This window comes from Varanus komodoensis, unplaced genomic scaffold (genome assembly GCF_004798865.1).
Source record: "Varanus komodoensis strain SLA01 unplaced genomic scaffold, ASM479886v1 scaffold1, whole genome shotgun sequence".
NCBI classification, from domain to species: domain Eukaryota; kingdom Metazoa; phylum Chordata; class Lepidosauria; order Squamata; family Varanidae; genus Varanus; species Varanus komodoensis.
In genome coordinates, this window is record NW_025335268.1 from 92,055,703 (window position 1) to 92,076,613 (window position 20,911).

Here is a 20,911-nt window from a genome sequence, read left to right on the forward strand (position 1 = left end):
AAAGTTGACAGTTCCAGATGGATGGTTCCCAGCACTGGTAATCAAAGGACCTTTCTACAGCTATTCCATCTTCTGCTTCTTCATGGGTTTTTCGTGGAAAGAAAGAAAAGATGGAAGACAATGGGAAAGCAGAGGAAGGCTATAAGTGAAAAACAGGGTCATTTGGACCTCCTAACATTGTGAGAAACAGACAGGTTTACTGGCACTACAGAAGCCCCATTAGAAGCACACCTAGCAAACAGGGGTGCTAAAAAAGCAAACAGAAATGGATTTCTTTTCATGGAAATGGTTTTTCTAGCTAAAACACTCATGATAGTGTATGCATAACAAGCTAAATGATCTGAGAGGTTAAATCACTTACAGAGTTTGCCATGAACAAAGCTGTAATTCTAGCATGATCAGAGATGGAAATAAACATTTGAATAAAAATTCATGAAAAAGTTAACTGCAATGATATCTTTTTCTAATATCTTCCTGTCTTTAATGGAAGTGATGGCAACTAAATAAGACTAAAATGGCATTTAAAGTGCCCTTTGCACTATTAATGCATATTTGAGCTTTGTCAATGCAGAAGAGAGCTTTTACTTTCTAGGCAATGTAGGTTTTATGTTTAAAATAGAAATGCACTAAATGCAGCAAGACATTTAATTATGTGTGAGAATGCCCTCTGTATAGTCTGTGCATCAAAGCCCACATTCAGAAGTGAAGATCCCTCTGCTATGATTCAGATAAATCCAACCCAGAGGAAACCAACCAATTAATTATCCTTCTGAGGTTGGAATGTCATTGGAACTCCCAACACTCCCACATCCCTATGGAAGTCTGGAATTAAACTAAACAGCACTGCACAGATGGAAAACAGATCCCCCACCCCCAAAGACCAGAGTTCTTTCTGATCAGTATTATTTTTCAGCTGGAACTCAGGCCAACACTCGTCATTCTGTGTCACACATACGGAGAAAGAAAAAGGAGAGTGTTGGGTGGCACTTTCATTCTCTGTTCCACTAAAGACCATTTCATTGCTTAGCAATCCATTAGGAGAGAATACAAACCATTCTGAAAGGGCTGACTGCAGACACCATTAGCTTTCAAGCATGACTGCATCTATTTGAGAAATTACACTTAATAGACATGACAATGGCAACTGCATTTGTTTAGTCACCTATCCGTTCTGTTTGCTTATAAAGTTGGGATGGGGGAAGGGCTGATTTTAACATCAAAAGGAGGGAAGTGGTACCCTCAAGGCTGTGTCATACACCTTCACTGTACATTGCCCAACCTCATTTTTCCTCATTTTTGGTATTTGTTTTAATACCAAAAGTGAATCAGGCAGGGATAAAAATGGTTTTGATGATGGACCACTGGGAGGCAAGACGCAGAGATTTCAGTTTCTATCACCCTTTAGCCTGCTTTAGTATTCAGCACAGACCTCATAGACGCATTATTGAATAAATGAGATTGTTGCTGATGTGTTTTGTCTGCAATAGTGAACACAAATAGACCAGCCTGGCTCTTTTCTTTAAGTAAGTAGCATAAGTATTTTGTCACTGATGATCAAATAGTTTTATTTTTCACAAGAAGTCACCTCCTGAAGATGATCTTACTGAATGCTTATTTTTCGCAAATATTTTGGTACAGCCTAAAGGTGTGGTACAAACTTATTTAAATCCACAGTACCTTCAAGCATTTGTTGAGCATTCACCTGCCTCTTTTACAGAAGTTCAGGGAGTTCAAACATAATCTGTCATTTGTGACCCTCTTGGATTTTCTCACTGCCTCTTCCTTCTTTTTCAGTCTGGGAAAGGCTGGAGGAGTGTTATGTCAGCTCTGACTGAAAATCCACTACTGATAAAAGCATATTTTTTTCTAAAATACCAAACAATGGCCATCTCTTGCTGGAACCTGAGACAGCGAAATCCAGGTATCCAGACTCAGCTCATGGAATTAAGACAATTGTGAAGAGATTGCCAAATAAAAGAAATGGATCCAAGTTCTTGGACCAGCATGTTTCTGCAGTGACAAAAGATGGCTTGGAACTTGGAACCCAGAGACAGACGCAGAGATTTGTCCACAGGTTTCCCTTCCTTAGAATAGCAAAACTCAGAAAAATTCCTGGGATAGTTGGCACTTCAACCACTTCTTGAAGTGGACAACTCCTGAGACTTGTCAAAGCTTCCCTTGCCACGGACTGTGGTCCCAGTGGAAATTCCTTCCTCTCTCCAAGGATCAAAGGAAAAAAAAATATGCCAAAAGTGAAAACCATACAGTTAATTAATGTGTAGTTAGACCCCCAAGAGAAGCAGGTACAAGTATCTTGTGCCTTTTCCACCCATGTAAACAGCAGCAAGCTCTTCAGTGCTTTCTCTGCCATTCAGCTTAGCTGCTTATTTCTATGTTATGAACAAGATCCAGACGTATGGGGGTGATCAGGCAAGATGGATGATGGAAGAAGCATGGACAAATTCTGCTGCTATTCTCATGGTATCCTGCTTGAGAAGAGTGAAAACATGTAAGGTCACTTTGAGGGTTTCTAATTCAGGAACCCATGGATAGCATCCAATTGCATGCTTAGGCCTCCAGTGATGGGCACTCCTTGAGGAACAAAGATATAGCACTTCCATGACAGCCAGAATTGACCGAAGATGCTCATTTCTTCTTTGGAGCAGGTCAGTAGAAGTCTCATATTCGGTCCTGATCAAGAAATAGCATTTCTGCTCATTTCAGGGTTTCCTCTGGTAAAGGGTTAAGGTGGTGGATCCCACTCATGAAAAAGAATCCCTAGGATCCATGATTTGTGCAGTAGAATCTGCAGGATATATTCTACCCCATATGAACTGCTCCCATTTAGATACTGTTTTTAATGATCAAATCCATTTTTTTCACGTCAATTATTGTATTCACTTTTGCTTATCAGGAAGAGGAAGTAGCATAAAAGTAGAGAGAGAAATAGGCTGAAGGAGCATCTAACTATAGAAGCCGCAGAGAGGTGACATTCTTTCTGGCAACACAGTAGGCAGCTAATGAAGTCTATTTTAACTAGAACTTTTGCAGTTGCAGAGAATCTTTCAGCTGCATTTGAATCTCTGCTGGAAAATAAATACATTTGTAGGTTTCAATTTTCAAACAAGTAATCTGTCTTCCTCTGGTGTGACTCATTTTCTATCTTAAGTGAAACTGGAACTTGATACTCTTTGCTGAACTATGAGCTTATATGGGATTAAAAAATAATACGTTAAATGGAAAATTGGGCTTAGTTATTTTAGCAGAATTTTGCACAGAATGTCCTTCCTTTCTGCTGGTTCCATTTGTTTGTTTTCCCCTGAAAGCAGGAAACTTCCTGGAGATTTTCTTTGTTCTGGCCAGGAGGCACAACCACATGGCGCAAGCCCTGACAATTGTGTTGGCCTAGAGACTGAACCGGGACATTGCTAGCAAAACCAAAACAAAGCTTTGTGAAAACATGGACTAGATCAAGGCATTTATTATTACTAATAGACCCAGCATTATCTAAACTATATAGTCAATCCAGGGAGCAAATCATGAAAACAAAATCACCTTTACATTTCTTCATTGCATAGAGTTTATTTCAGCACTTGAGGTAACACAAGTCATACTGGCAACAGATGCTAATTTCAGAAGTAAATGGAGAAAGAGAGGAAAGTGTCAAGATCAAGCCAGTCAATGGACACCACACTATCAGTCCTGGAAGTCTTGCCCGTTGTTCCAAGCAATTCCAATCCACTCCTCCAAATGCTGTCAGATTATGGTATGGATGAGCACACAGCTATGTGGAGAAATGTTAGAGCAGGGGTCTCAAATTCGCGGCCCGCGGGCCAATTGCCGGGACGGGCGGGGCACAAGGGAGGGGTCCTGCGGCCTTCAAAGTGCCGGCGGCGCCCAGGCCGGCTGCAGGATGAGCGGCCCACCACCACTACAGTGGTGGAATACTTGATGCGGCCCAGCCTCACCCAGACTCTACTTCCAGTGGCCCCCAGATAAGTTGAGTTTGAGACCCCTGTGTTAGAGTGATCCAAGCTGGATATATGGGAAGCCAGCAACTATAGTAAAGGGAAAGATAGATTCACCATTTAGAAATGGGACTTCCAGTACTCCATTCAAGTTCTTTCTGTTTCCCTGCCATGTTTCTTCATGCAATCATGTATAGAAGCAGTATACGTTCATGTAGATAATTTTGATCATTGCCTGTAAAGAGACTTTCCTCCACCTAATGCCTCCCAAATGTGTTGGACTGTACATCTGGAGGGCATCAGGTGGCCATAGAGGGTGCAAACTTGTGCAGATTTAGACTGGAAAAAAGACATACAATTCCTAACATAGCTGACTGGGGAAAGCTGGGAGTTGTAGGACTTTTTTCTGCCTAAACATGCACAGTATTATGCTCTAGGAATGTGCAAATCTATGGTTACTTTGTCATGAAGAAAAGCACTGTGCACATTTATTATTATTTTACTTATTGTGGAATGCAGCTCTGTTGCTAAAAAATGGATTCTGGGCTGGGCCTTGGAAAACGTTTGCCTTCACCCTAAGGCCTAACTTGAAGATAAAACTAAGAAATATGGAGCTATCGCTATCCTGTGTGTCTCTTCCTCTCTAGGATGAGAAGCATTCACTAGAATAGCATTAGCATTGTGTAATTGTTCAGATTAGAAGAAGAAGCTGGTCTGAAATGACTCTGTACAACTTGTAATTTTTAGTTAGGCCCCCTAGAACCAATATTTCTGATATTCCTGTCACAATGTTGTGACATTGTTCACATTACTTTTCTCCAAAGATCAAAGTTGGCAAATAGCCTTTTGCAATCACAAGATGAACTGAATGAAGAGATTTGAAAACATGATAACTTTGGGTGTCTTTTTCCTGTCTTCCTGATGGTAACATTTTTTGACATGACATTGTTTACAATCACCTAAATCAGTGTGAGTGAGTAAGTGAATGAATGAATGAATGAATGAATGAATGAATGAATGAATGAAAGCAAAATGTTTGGGAAAGGTAATTGAAATGTTGACTTTGCTTGAGGTGGCCAAGTTAAGGATCATGAAGAGAAGGCCACACAGAAGGTGTGTGACCAGCAAGAGCTTTAAGAACAACAGGGTACTTCTACAGAGCAAAACCACGCTGCAGGTAGCTGCTGGCAGTAAAGAACTGAAAACTGAAACATGGTGCCGAAGAGCTGACTCAAGCACTTCCATGTATGGCAGAACAGGATTGCCAACAGACTTCATGTCATATGAAACTATCAGCAAAGGAATAAAGGCTGTTGTCAACATCCAAAAGCTCCCCAGACTGACCTTTTCTTCTTGCACAGGGGAAAAGTCTAGCTGTTCTAACACCCTCTCCTGATGCATTTGTTCCAGGTATCGAAACTGTGTATACACTTACAGGATTCTACCTAATAAGGAAAATAAGCTGGTTATCCAGGTAAGTCCCCAGATGAATGCTACGTATGTCACTCCTTTTTAAAATTCTCTTGCTTTCATGAGATCACTCTGAGAAAGAGAATTCTTGATTTCAGCAAGGTATGTGTTAATTTACATCCTGCTTATTATAGGCTGGTCCTGGCACTATGGAGACACAAACATCTGTTTTTCTTTGCCTCAGACTAACGTAGCTTAGCCCTGCTGCCTCTTACTGTCCATCAGTTGGCTGGTTGGTAATAGCTTTCATTCCTGCATTGAATGCAGCAGACATTTCTTTTAAAGCTGTAGTTTTCACAGTAAGGCAGCTGATTACAAGAGCAGCCCCAGCTTCAGAAAACTTTCCCACTTCCAGGCCTAAGAGCAGGAGGCCATGATCCAGAATTTATGGGGTTTACTCTACTCACTCCCCATTGTCCAACCTGCCAAGGAAAATTGACTTGGAACTAAGGGATTTTTTTCTAGACTACAGATAACTCACACCAGGAAAGCGGGGGCATGCTCATCCCTGGCCAGTTGGGGCATGAGCTAACCTCTTGAGGGATGCCAGAAATAGGGATGTGTGGATTTTTTGTTTTCTGGATTGTCAGGTGTCTTTCAGTCCCTCCTCTGTTTAATGATGGAATTAGATTCTTTTTTATCAGAATTTACTGTATTCTTTTTTATCAGAATTTACTGTATTTACTGTACAGAATTTACAGAGTTGTACTGCTGCGCATTATACCAATGCATATTTGTGAAAATGCTAATGCTTATTAGTTAATGCACATTAACTAATGTGCATTGTACTTTTGTGCCAATGTGCATGGGCACTAATGCACACTTGTGTTAATGCAAATTAGCACTAATCCTTAAAAATGAAAACCCACACTTTTGAATCCATGTGTCTGGGGAAAGGCTGGCCTGCTTTGGAGGCCACAGGTTGGATTCAGTGAAATCAGAATATATTTGAATTGTATTCTGTTGCAGATTTCTCTGCCATCGCTAGTCAAAAATGAATGTTGCACAGGATCACAGTGTATTATTAAAACTTCCACGTTTTGTATGTATTTCATCTGGTACAAATCACAGATCCTGTCAGGCAGAAAAACTATATCTCCACACCACTTAATTTCATGCTGTTTGTTCTAGTAAATACAATTTATTCTTTCAGCTGTCCATACCTATTATTAAATCCTATCTGGACATTTTATACACTGATGGCATTTGAGCTAGTGATGACTGTCTAGGAAAAAGATCTTGGAAAGTGGTAGTAAAGAATGACCCAGTGTGCAACAGGTGTGAAAAAGGCAAATGCCATGATATAAATCATTAGGAATAGACACAAAAATAAATCAGTCAACATCACGGTTCATTTATATAACACTGCAATGTGACCCATCTACAATACTCTGGTTACCACAGCTCAAAAAGGATATTGTAGTTCTAGGAAAGGTGCTGAAAGGGGCAATGATGAGAGAACTGCAGAAAGTAGGAAATCACTTGCAAGAAAAGTTCATATGTCTGGTGTATTTTAGTTTAGAAGAAAAGTAAGAGAAACATTTATTAGTTTTATTTATTTATTATGCTTACATCTTGCCTTTTTTCCTTTCAAGGAACTCAATAATCCTCTTCCTCCCCTCAATTTATCCTTACAACAATAACCCTGTGAGGTAGGTTAGGCTGAGAGTCTGTGACTGGCCTAAGGTCACCCAGTTGGTTCCATGGCTGAGCAGGGACTAGAACCTGCAGCTCCTAAATCCCCAGTGTAACACTCTAACTGCTGTGCCACATGGGCTCTCCTTGTTGTTGCTGTTATGTGCTGTGAAGTCATTTCTGACTTATGAAAACCGGATGTATGAAAGCCCCCCAAAATGTCTTATGTATGACAGCCCCACTCAGCTCTTTTAAATTCAAAGCTGTGGCTTCCTTTATGGAGTCAGTCCATCTCATATTTGGTCTTGCTCTTCTTCTGCCTTCAACTTTCTCTCCATGATGGTCTTCTCCAGGCAGTTTCCCCTTCTCATGATATGTCCAAAGTACAACCCCTTCAGTTGCATAATTTCTTCTTAAGAAATCTCTGAATTAATTTGTTTGTCTTTGTCAGTCTACGGTATTTGCAACACTCTCCTCCAGTGTCATGTTTCAAATGCATCAATTTTCCTCCTGTCAGCTTCCTCAATTGTCTAACTTTCACACCTATGCAGAGAGAGATATATAAATTTGTGCACAGTAGAAAAGAAATGTTTTCTTCCTCTCTCAAAATATTAGAAGTGGGTGTCATCCAGAGAAACTGACGGTGGGAGATTCAGGAGTTATGAAAGAGCATACGTTTTCACAGAGCACGTTACAGTCTGGAATTTAGTATCTTAAGATGTAGTGATGGCTTCTAATGTAGGTGGCTTTAAAAGGGGACTAGACAAATACGTGGAGGATAAGACTGCAGTGGCTATAATCTGGTTCACACAACAGAACAATCCATTGTGGGTAACTAGGTAACAACCCATTGTGGATGACTCATTTTGGGGCAACAAGCCATTTTGAGAATCCATGGGCTATATTGTACAGGTAGTTCAACATGGACTATCTTGTCATTACTACAAGTGCAATGCATCCCCTGCTGCTCTTGGCAATTTTACTAATGCTGCTGCCAGTTATAGACCCTTTAGAGTATTCAAGCAGTGTATTGGAGAAGCTTTTGTTGGTTGTCCAACTTTATTTTTTGCACCCCAAATAATGTACATTGATGATGATGATGATGATGATGATAACTGTGGAGGTGTGAAGTTCCACAAGTCTGAAAATCAGAAGCCAGACCTGGGCAATGTCTTGGAGGGTACATCCTGCCCAAGTGCACTCCTGAACATTGTTCTGGACGCTAAGCAGATGCCATAGTTTATTATCTAAACTACTCTGTCCAGCCCTCCCTAAATCCCTGTTTACAAAGAAACCCAGACTTTTGACAGCTTTCAAAGACAAATATTAGTGAAAAAGAGATGAGCAGTTTTCCACCTTCCCACATACCTAGAGTATTGGGAATTAGTAGAAAGGTTGGGGCCACTGGGACCTATAGGGTGGTACTCAAAACCTTGAGGATCTTACTGCTAAGGGATGGGGCACCCAGAAAACTTTGGCTATTAGGCTGTATATAAACAAAATACATAATAAATAATAATCAAAAGTCACCTGCCCCTTTTTGTGAGCAAAGTCTTTGATTTGACATAACAGTGTACCCTTTGACAGCTGTCACATCAAAATGAAGTGAGAAAAACCCTTACTTGGAACTTTTCTGGGTCACAACAGCTGCCCCCTGTGGACATTGGCCAAATGAGTCTTCTCATTTTGAGACTCATGGCTGCACAAGTCTGACTTAAAATTGAAATTAAAAAAAATGCACATTTGGGATGCAGTGATGAGCCCAATGACAGATCCTCTGGTGTGCTGCTTGGGCATTTTGGGCATTTTGGAAGAGTTGTCACTAGCTGTCAATGTAGAGATTGTTCCTTGCTATCTGCAGGGGCAAAACGAGGTGGAGTAAAGGTGAGAAAGCTACAACAAAGAAAAATGGGCTCACGAGCACAGCAGAATGAAGAAGCAAGGTGTTTCTTGTTTGAATCTTCTGGGATACTGACTGGAGGACTGAGTGCAAAGGAAGGGGAGGACAGCCTACAGTGACCTCAACAGGCAATTGGGTAGGCTGTTTGTGCCATAACCTGCCAGCAGTTGCTTATTGCCAGAGTGGGTTACCATGACTTGTGAATCCACCCTATGGGTCACTCTGGCTACTTCCACAATCAGATATGTACAATGGACAACAGTAGGAGAATAGCAGCAAAAGAGGATGAGTGTGCTAATGTCAACTTGTGGACATCACATAGATACATGATTGGCCCCTCTAGGAAACAGGGTGCTGGACTAGAAAGCAACAGCAGGGGTCTTCTTATGTTCTCATTTATTTTCTTAAAATATCATAAACCTCCTTAAAATTATTGATGAATAGCATTATGGAATAGTTGCAATAAATCAACATTTTCCCTTTTAGACACCCTTTACTGATATTATGATCTTAATCATTCTCCCCTTCAAAGGTTTGGTGTGATTTTTAAGGACAACATAGGTAGCTGCAGAATCATCTCTGAGCTATGATGATGTCATTGAGGTCTGAGGTTAGAGCTGCCATGAATTTATGTGCAAGTTCTCAGCCTGCTCCCTTGAAACATTGAGAGTATTCAAATGAGGGGAGTTACAAAATCAACAAGGACAATTCAGTGTCAGTGCAGCAAAGTGGAACTTCCTTCCTATGAAGATGCATTGGGGTGGCAAGAAAGGAAAGAAGGAGAAGAAATGTAATGTGCTAGTGCAGTATCACAAAGTGGGGCCATCAGGAGCTGGAACTGGCAAATACTTAGCCTGGCACCACATCCCCAGTCCTGCCACACTGGCAATGAGACAGAGCAGGAACAGCAGCTACAGGGAGTCTCAGCTGGTCATCAGAAGACAGCTACAACAGAAGTCCTCCACATATTTTATGTGTATTTTTAATGGCTGGTAAGTTCTGCCCACCAGCTGGTCCCAGGGGCTTTTAAGTGCTTCTAAAGCACCTGAAGTTACCCAAACCCTCCAGTAGCTTTAGAGAGAATCCCCCTTTAGGAAATGCCTGGCTGTAAATTTACCAAACAGTGTTATGAATTCATATTTATTTATTTTTTCATTATTTGATTTCTAACCTGCCCCATTAGCCACACAGCTCCCTGGGCAGGTTACAACAATTAATATAATTTCACTTCAGCTATGAAAAGGCATGGTGCAGGCCCCGGAAGCATTAATAAAAGCTCACTAACAGAAAAGCCTGTTCAGTCAGGTCAAGGGTCCATTTTGGCCAGCATTATGTTCCCACAGTGGCCAAGCAGCTGCTGGTGGGAAGCCACAAGTAGAACACCACCACCACCCTTCCACTCATGTTTCCCAGCAACTGCTGTGCCTAGGCACACTGCCTCCGACGCCGGAGGTAGCATTTAGCTCAAGGACAACATGGGGGGATGTGCTGGAAAACAAAATACTGACAATTGCTCTGGAGGTGCACTGGTGTAGACGTCACCTTGCTGTTCGAAGCCCTGATGCTCAGAACAGGGCTCCCTCCCTGTCCCAGGACAGCAGAAGCCCTTGGCCTCACTTGATTTGTGATTTCCAGATGGACTTGTTTCCTTTTCTTTGTGGTTCAGTGATTCTTCTGGGATTGGGAAAGAAGCATTTTACCACATCATAAAGGCAGTCCCATCCAGCTGGCACCGTGCTGTGGTGCAACAAACTTGCAGGACTGTAGGCCTCTTGTGAGAGGTGGAAGCCTACATTAGCTATTGTAGTGCATCCCTCTGATAAGCAGGGATCTGACTGCCGCATTCAGACATTTGAAGAATCTGTCTTTATGTCTAACATTATTTATAAGCACCTCTTTCATTCATTGTAGTTTTCCTAAGCATGTCTTCAGCAATCATGGTGAGGAGCACTTCTCCTTGCCACGAATGTGCTCTCCTTCAGCACTTACTGACCTGAAGACTCTTGGGTTGTCTTTAGCCTTGCACAAACTGAAGTTTATTTTGAACATCTGGTCACTTTTTCCTGCCCTGCCTCTGAAGCCTGGACTGTGTGTAACAGGAAATGGATGACACATGCCACATAGTACGAACACAATGCAGTAACTATGACTCATTGTTCTCCAGATGAAGCTGCTTATGCTTTCTTATCATACTGGAACCTTGCTTAAAGTTGATGAAAGGTGATAAATACGATGGTGGTTTTCCTGCTGGAATCCCCACCAAAATCAGAAGAGCTCTGCTACATGTTAAACTGACCAGGTTAAGCATTCAGCAAGGACACACCTCAACTGTTTAACTGGAAGCAATTTTTTCCGTAATTACCAGGACCTCCGTTACTTGTGTGTATGCATGCAATCAATTCCCCAAATTAATACCAGATAAAAGTTAACAGCTTTTCAATTATGTAACTCTGAAATGCATGAAATGTAAAGACATACACAAAATAACCGGCAAAATACCTACGTATTTTTCTCTTGTTCAAGCAAAAATGGCCCAGCAGCATTTTGTTCTTGGGAAACTGTACAGTTGTAGTAAGCATTTATGATTGCAGTGGTTGCTTGAAATATAGCCTGCATTTCCTGCAACAGGCTTCATGCTGACGTCAGGGACAGATCTGAGCTGTGCAAAGGATGCACAGTGTCAAGCTTCTTGTGTGTTCTACTCAGAAATGGGGAAGGAACCGTGCTATGAATTGTGCCAGTTCCTGCATGAGAATTTACACCAGTTTAGCCCAGCTTGCCTCCTGTTAAGGCCTAGCCAGCAGAAGGCATTCTTGCAATTAGATAGTACCTTTGGAACTTATCAGCCTATCATTTAGAAATTCTGCACCTTATTCTCCATAGTGCTCACTGCAGTTTTTCATAGATAATGCAGCCCTACAGCACATGCGAGGAGTAGCAGAAGTGGTGCAGCCTGCATCTTTTTTTGTTCTTTTTCCCAGCACATCTTTAAGATGTGAACCAGGTGATCAAGAATATTGTCTGTATTAAATACAACTCATTGCATTTGCCTTAGGAGCAAATACCTGGAGACAATTCACAAGGGCTGAAAATGCATTGGGTTGGCTTCAGCCCTTCTGCAATCATAACTCCACTAGCTCAGCAGGGCTTCTGTTTACACAGAAGTGGGACTTCACTGTCCTCTTGTCTCCCCTGTCTCACATACCCCATATTTGCTTTGAGGAAATCCCAAGCCCTCTGGAACAGATTTGGATGGGAAAAGAGGGGAGAAAGGCGGTGCGGGAGGGGGAGAGGAGAAATCTCTTCAGCTAGCACATAGGCGTCCAATGCAGGAGCCAGGAGTGAAGTGTAGCAGCACCACAGGGAGACTGCAGCTGTGCCCACAAAGCTCTCCATTCTCTGCTCCCTGCAAACATGGATTCCTATTAATAACAAAACTTGAACAATGTTAGGGCACCAGGTTCTCCTTCCTGTTTCTGAACCTGCCACAGATCAGCTGTTCAGTGGGCAGGAAGAGAAGGAAAGAGTTCCTTCCGGGCCTCACCCAGTCTTCTCTCTGCAGAGACCTTTTCAATTTGCACTCTCTTGCTTTCTGCTCGCAGCACCTAGGCTAGTTTCTTTCAGCATATGATTAGCCACATCCCCTGGGAAAACCTGGGGAGTTTCTCAGGCTCCCAAAAAGGTTGGAAGTCCCTGCAGTCGTGGTTCCCTGCCACTGGAAGAACAATGCAATTGGATACAAATCATTAATGTTAACTAATTCTTTACTTTCCATATTCAAAATCAAACATTGACTCAGTTTTAAGCTTATTGGTGCTGGCAACCTGTTCAAATCTTGTAATGGTCACATCTGAGAGCCTGTTTATAGGGCTGTCCTGATATAACAACTTCTGAAGTGACCTTAACTTTCTTTTACATATTGAAGGAGCAAATTAGGAACTGAAGCAAGTGGAGAAAGTCAACTCACCAGACTCAGTTCTTGTATCCTAAGCAAGGCTGTCATGCAGCTCAATCCATTTAGCTTTTAGACCTGTACAAACTGGAGATACCTAAAGGGCTGCCTTCTTCCACTAGAACCTGCCTATCAGTTAAGGTCTTCAAAGCCCTTGCTCCTTGGAGATTAGGCACCTGGTCATAGCAGGGGATTCTTGGTGACAGCTCTGAAATTTTAGTACTCTCTCCCAATCTTCTTGGATAATTTTTAAGACTACCTTGAGTTCTTACATATTATATATTATTCTATTACAGTGATGTCCTACACATATTTAGAATTTAAAAGATTCTACAGTTCCCAGTATTCCCCAGCCAATCTGGCTGGGAGGACCTTAAATATGCATATGACAGTGCCTTTAATGGCTTTAAACAGTACCGGTGAACCTTGCCTTGTCTTTATCTAGACTTTTAGTTTCAGTCTCTGTTGTTTTATCTGTTCTTCTCAGGTATTGTCTCTTGTAGTTCGGCATTTTGAAAACCATATTAAGGCCATCTAGCAGGACAAAAGTGCTAAAGAAAACAAAAGATTCTTCCACCTCCATACTCCCAGGCACACCCACCCTATCTATCTGGCCATCTTTGTTCAAGTAGATTGGGATTGTGGTTCAGCAAAATAATCTTGGACGAATCTAGAGATCTTGATTAGATCAAACACCAGTTTTGCTTTCAGAAAATAGTTCTGACTTTCAGAAGATTCAATTGGCTGCACCTGTCGTCTAAGTTACATTGCTGCATGATGCTTTTTCATGATGCTCTTTTGTCATTAAGGAGTTGAGATTAACAGCATACACTGCTATTGCAGCTTTTCAAATAACAGACTTGTGCTTTGAAACACAAAGGGTGGTAGTAGTTGCCTTGTTGGAAAGAAGTACCATGTGTTATTTAAACAGAATATGCTTCTTAATTAATTACTTCTTCCCCAAGTGCAGGATTTTAGACAATGTTGTCATGACATGTCTCACAAATGCAGTGTGCTTTTATTGTACTATGTTGGTCCAGGATTACTTTTTAACTGCATGCAATAGTCCTCTTCAACTATTCTTCGTACTGTGAGGACAGGCGTGCTCCAGGCTGGCCCCCACCCTCCCCTGTTAGTCTTGTTGCCCTGTACCCATGGAGGGGGGCTGTCTGAAGCACGCCACCTCCTCGGTCCATGCAGTTGTCCAGTGCTCTTAACCTTGAGGAGTGTCCCCATGGTTAGAAGAGGTTCTCCTAATCAGCCTGTCACCCTCCACATAGGCAGGTGAGCAGGTGTACTTCCCCCATCTGGAGACTTCATCACCCATCAGTCTCTGCCAGTAGGGCCATTGTGCAAAACTCCTGATAGTTGTAGTCCAAAATCTGAAGGGCACCAGGTTGGAGGATGCTGAGGCACATACTTACCTGTCAGAAAGTCTATCTAAACTCAGCAGAACTTTCTAGGGTAGACGTGTATTGGATTGCACTATCAGTATGCACAGAATAGCATGCTTGGAAGAGTTTGGGTTCAGATTTCAGGTGTTTGCCACAGCCAGGTAAACACTGATTTTCTTGGTAACCCCGAGCAACTAAAAGGATTTCATAGACTTAGAAACATGTTGCTTAGAAACTTTGTGCACACTGCTTTTGTTTTAGCAAAGCTTTCCCCTTTGTTTTGTCAAAATAAATGAATAAATACATGCAGTGTGTGCCATAAACAATGGTAGGAATTAACTGCTATGGGGGGAGGGGAAATCCTCTTGGACCTCTCTAATGTCAAGCAAGTATTCTCAGGTAAGGGAGAAGAGAAACAGCAATGAAAAGTCTGATGGCATTTTTAATTTAATTACATTCCTGTACTGCCCAATAACCAAGGCTCTCTGGGCAGTTAGCAATGATTGATACAATGAAGCAAAATACAATACAATAAAGCAGCATAGCATTTCAATACAAAATGTAAAACTGCATTTTTAAGATTACAAGCGACACATTTGGGGTGTCTCTCTGAAGCAGGGCCTCCCAAACTGCAGCTCCAGCCTCGCTCACAAGGCCTCTGGGGGTGGGAGCAGGCAGAATGGCTCACCTTCGTGGGACACAGCTCCCCCCATGGCAGTGCCTTTGCCAGTAGTAGATAGTTCTTTGCTAGATCCAAGAGACTCAACTAGACAGGGTGCTTGAGCTGATGCTGTGTTCATAGGGAATTTGGAAATGATAGATGGTGATGTGCAATTTATTTTAGCAGCCAGCTATGAAAATGGCTGTTGAAAATAACTGACAAAATATAAGAGCACCAGCACTGCCTGGGTGAGCCTTGTCAGTCATTCTAAGGATGCAGAACAAATGCTTGTAGGAAAGGGGTGGGCTTGAAGCCAAAGACACGCATGCGTTCATTTCAGCACCGGAAAGAGGAGCCTACCATATACCCCTGCAGGCAGAAAGAACCTTTCAGAGGCCCTGGGGCCAATGGCAATGGTAGGCATGGTTGGGTACATGCCAAGGACCCATGCTTCTTCAGGGGCCCAGTGGCAACAGACTACTGGATTTGATCCTCCCCTTCACCCCTGTAATCTACTTGACTGCCTGCTCTCTCCCTGACCAGACAATGGATGTGGTGAGAAGGATGAGCAGTATATGCTGATGTAGATTTGCTCACTGGCGCTCTGCTCATCAAGCAAGCCAATACTAGCCTTTGCGTAGCAAAGGCTGAGCAGCAATAACACTGACTGCAGTGATGGGGCAAAGTAGACTCACTAGGGTGGGGAAGATGTTGAGGGCTCTCAAAAACCTGGAACCAGTACTGATGGGTCCACTTCAGAAGCCCTTTATAGATGTGGTTTGAACATGCAGAAGTAATTTTCTAGCTCTGCAGATAGATTAGCACCAGGAAATTTCGTGCAAATGTGTATTCTTTTGGGGTGATGCATTTCCTCTTTTTTGGCAAAGTGTAAGTAGGCACTTGAGAACTGATGTCTTAAAGAAACAAAATCTATTTCATGACAAAAAAAGAACAATAGCAATGAAGAAAAATATGAGCATAATATTACTTATAGAAAACTTGCTTATACAAAGGCTGGCTGGAGACATGTTGCTGTCTGGCATGAAAATCAGGTTGATGCACCGGCTGATTCTTTGTGCAAAAACCAACTGAACTGGCGGCAGAGTCTTTCTTCAGCACTGGAAATAGGACCGCATCCTCCACTACAACTTGAAAGCAGCAGGCTAGCTCAGGGAAAGGAGAATTAACAGGACCCATTCCCATCATTCTTATTTATTTCTTTAAATATATTTAATCCACCATATTTTCAGACTAAAGGCCATTTAGTAAAAGCATAACAAAACTTGGCATTGATCCATCACACAATCAAGGCAGTCCATGTGCAAAAACTAGTCCTTAAATTAGATTGAAAGGGATCTAGATGCTGTGAAATTAGTCCAGTTGGTCCAGTTTTGGTCTATAAGAATTTGGAGGGCCAGCGATATGTGTCAAGTTACATAGATTTTGAGAAGCTGGATTCTTAACAGGTTGCTTTTAGAGAGCTTGCAGGAGCCAAGATGTGGAAGGCTGATATATTTTTATATTTTTATTGTATATTTTAATTGATATATTTGTGAACCGCCCCGAGGCTTCGGCGAATGGGGCGGCATAGAATTTTTCTAAATAAATAAATAAATAAATAAATATACTGGGAGTAGAACACAAAGGGTTTTGTAGATGCTGATCAAGAATTCTAATAGGATTCCTCCCAACCCCATGAAAACAAGTGGGTTTTAGATCTTTAACATTTTTCTACACATTTAGACCCTATTCAACAAGAATGCTAAGTGTACTGTACCCATGTGTTTGGATTTAAAGCGGGATCAATGAGTAATTGAAGAAAAAAAAATGAATCTGCCTTATAACATTCTACTCTTTGTTGCCTAAAGATAGTCATTCTCATGAAACATATCCTAGCTTGCTTTCTGTGGTTCTCACTTCTGCTTGCATTGGTTCTTTCTATTTCTGTTCCTTGTTTTAAAAAAAGATTGTTAGCATGTCACTATTTTTTTCTTTCTACCTTCATCTTGCAGCACAGAAGTTATATATTAAATATAATTGGTATTTCCCTCTCAAGATTCATTGTAGATCTTTTCTGATACTTGATATGAATAGCATTTTTTATTATTTTCACTGAGGCTGTATTAGTCTGTACAAAAACAAACAGTTTTGTTTCTCTCTGTACCTCCTGGTGGGTACAGATGTTTGGGTGACCTTTCAGTGCAACTGAATGTGGGGACATAGATTCTGTGATACTGGAATAGGTATTCTTAGATTGTTTGTCAGCAATTCTTTCAGCAATTTACTATGGTTGCCCATTTACCATGCAGAGGAATGGTTCAAAATTCCAGCAACAGGTTAAGGTGACAAGATGAAATGTTACTTTATTGACAGAATTAATAAATGCAATAATAGGCAAAGTATAGAGCAGAATTTGCCACCCTTGTGCCCTCCAGATGTGTTGGACTACAAGTCCCATTGTCCCAACAGCACAGGGAAGATGGATGTTGTAGTCAAATGCATCTGAAAGGCACCAGCTTGGGGAAGGTCATTCTGGCAGAAGAATTTGAATATGTATTTGAAAAAGTGATGATGGTATAAACGCAAAAATTGAACACAGACAACTACAAAAGATCTATTACTAAAACCATGGACTTGATCCAGAGATTCCCGTTCTCCAGTGGAAAAAGTTCCATCTAACAGGAGTTCTTTCATCAGAATACAAACCCTACTTTTTTAAGATGAGCACCATTGAAGCCAACCTATTCTTGTTAAATTGGAGTAGTTTGAGGTTGTCACTGTTGTATTCATTTAATGATCAAATGTATATCAGTAATAACAAGAAAGATGGACTTGTTTTGCAGACATACTGATGAATTTTGGTGGCAGCAAAATTCAGCAGTGCCCCCAAAAAAGGCTGGCAGAAACAAAATGTTGCTCTCTTCTATTTAATGTATTAGTCACCCTATAGGAAATAATACAAAACAATACATAAAATCAGAATCAGCACAGTAAAAGCAATGTATTTAATAAAGCAAGTAGTTTGAGCCAGAAGGGACAAAAATATAGCAGGCATCAAACAGAATGAAAATCAGAAGTATCATAGGGTTAAAAACCACTTTGGAAGACAACATGACAGCAAAAATAGAAATTTTTAAAGCCCATTTGCCTGGTACCAGAAAGATAGTAATATAGCCAAGCAGAGAGGGCTTTATATAACTGGAGGCTACTACAGCTAAAAATTCAATTAAGGGTTCAGAGGAGTTCTGAACCCTTAATTGAATGGATGATTCCATTCAATTGATGGAGGGCAACAAGGATGACCCGGGGACTGGAAACAAAGCCCTGACAGGAGAAATTGAAAGCACTGGGCATGTTTAGCCTCGAGAAGACTGAGGGGAGATATGATGGCACTCCACAAGTTCTTGACAGGCTGTCACAAAGAGGAAGGACAGGATCTCTTCTTGATCGCCGCAGAATGCAGGACATGGAATAATGGGCTCATGTTACAGGAAGCCAGGTTCCGGCTGAACATCAGGAAGAACTTCCTGCCTGATATTGCTGAGCAACAATGGAACCAATGACTTAGGGATATTGTGGGCTCGCCCGCATTGGAGGCATTCAAGATGCAGCTGGACAGCCATCTGAGAGGGATGGTTTAACCTGGAGTCCTCCACTGAGCAGGGGGTTGGGCCCAATGGCCCTCTGTCCCCCTTCAGCTCTACTATTCTATGATTCTATGAATTAGGTTGCAATTGTAGATGTATTTAGACAGGAATGTTCAGCACTGCAGGGTGGGGAATGCTGGGAGTCACAGGACATTTTCTTTAACCCTTTATAGGAGCACTCCTTTGATTATCAATTAAGCCCAGATATTGCAACTATCAACTCCATTTAACACTGTTTAGATATGTTCATTGTAATTTACCATTTTGGAAAAGGTTGGGCTACAATCGAATCACTATGAAATCCTTTGAGGATGGTAACTTAGTTCAGAACACCCCACATTTGTTGGGGCAGGAGACAATACTGTTCTCTCACTTTGTTAGAGTTTCCAATTGAGACAGTTTCTTACACAGAAAAGGTGACAAGATGAAATAGATAAGAACTGAATACTGAATTGAGGTTAAAATCCCACAGGAGACTACTGTCAAAAATTTACAACTATTATTAAGCAGTGAGTTAAACACACTCAAATTCTGACACTGAAGATGAATTGATTATGAACTTTACTTAGTTCTCACAAGTCTGAATGCTTTCTAACATTATAACCTGATGAGCCATTGCATCTGGAATTTTTTAAAAATATATAGAATAAATGCAAAGACATGTTGTAGATGTAAGAGTTCCCACACTGATAATATTCTTTTACAAAGGTAGAAAATATTGGTGCAAAGTGGTTGATTCAAGATCAGTTTTTGCATACACAACCTTTATCTCTGATCAGTTTTCTAGAAGGTTACTTAAGAGAATTGATCCAGAAAAAATGAGGAAGTTATTACTAATTTAACCCTAAATTCAAGAGTCAATACAGCTGAAGCAAATGGAAACTGAAAAGCATGGGGAAGGAAGAATGGGCAAGCATCAAGCAGTCTCTGCTTGTGTCTGCACCAAATGGAAGTGAATCCAGAAAGGTCAGCCACGGCAGCCCTTCTGCCTGCCTCTCGCTGTGAACTGAGCAGGGCCAGCTCTTGCATCCTACAATCCCAGATCAAGTCCTCTGCTCCGAGGTGGAAGGGCAGAGGGAGGCCAAGGGCTCTGCAGATTCAGGGTTACCAAGTGAAGGTGCTCATACATTGCATGAGGACCAGCCTGCCTTGGAATATGGGGGAGAGATTTGAATTGAAGGTGATTGAAGGGAAGTTCCTTTACCTTGTAAAGGGATGACAGGTGAAGCAACCAACTTGTCCACCTAGTCCTCAAGCAGCAGTTGCCACCCTGAGGGTCGAGTCAGAATCTTTTCTGAAAGAAGAGGAGAAGCTTCAGTTTAGAGTTAACTCTGCAGATGGGTAGATGCTTCTTCCACATCTTAAGGAGATTCTACTTTGATTTATGCTGATTTGTAGCCTCTCTCCTGGAAGCAGAAAAGAAGGACTTGGAAGAAGCCTGTTTATGATATGCTGAACAGAAAAATGATACAACTGCTTTCCCCACCCTTTCCAGGTCAGGTGAAGGAGGTCTGAGATGCTCTATGTCAGCTTTACCCAAGCTGGGGTCCTCCAGATATGTAGGACTGCAAGTTCTCAGCTGGGGATACACAATAACCAGGGATGATGGGTGCTTTGTCCAACACATCTAGAGGGCTCTTGCTTGGGGAAGGTTGCTCAGTATAATCCAGAGGATGAGCACTGTTGTGCTCTTCTTTAGCCTGGAAGGAGCACCACAAAGCTGTCCCAGCTCTCCTTAAAGGGACTGAAGAGGGACCTGGACAGTGACTTGGGCTGCATCCTGATGCAGTGGTCACTCCATGCTGCAGAGAGGCAGGCCTGCAATGCTGAGTGTCTGAGCTGGGAAGAGCCCTGGGAGCAAAGGAGGCATGTGAGAAGACATTGGGATGGATCACAGCTCAGGGCAGAGCATGTCATTTGTATGCAGAAGGGCCACTTCGATCCTTGGCATCTCCAAGCAGGGCTGGAAAAACTCCTGCCTGAAACTGTGGAGAGCTACTGCTAGATGGAACAAGTCTGTCTGAGTCAGTACACGGCTGCTTCCAAGCTTGCTTCATACCTTTGCTCTAGTTTTGTTAAAAATGGGCATTGGTTGCTGCTTTCTTTTTTAATATAGCTTGCATCCTGCAATGTTTAATGTTTTCATCCCCTTTCAAATATTTCTGAGTGCTCTGAAGAAGAGAATGCAACTAACCAATTTTTAACAATGGAGCAGAGGGACAACTAGTGCTGCCATGCTATTCCAGAAGTGCTCTGTTTGACTGTAGGGGCACAGGAAATGTTG

The 20,911-nt window shown here is 41.8% G+C and overlaps 1 protein-coding gene across 5 annotated transcripts in view; it reads left to right on the plus strand.

Moving 5' to 3' along the window:
* Positions 1–20,911, plus strand: part of INPP5D (inositol polyphosphate-5-phosphatase D) — a 72,335-nt gene that overhangs the window by 6,628 nt on the left and 44,796 nt on the right. For all 5 annotated transcript variants that reach the window (XM_044435320.1, XM_044435328.1, XM_044435335.1 and 2 more), the window contains exon 2: positions 5,379–5,442. In XM_044435320.1, coding sequence (XP_044291255.1) covers positions 5,379–5,442 — 64 coding nt within the window. The remainder of the gene's footprint in view (positions 1–5,378; positions 5,443–20,911) is intronic.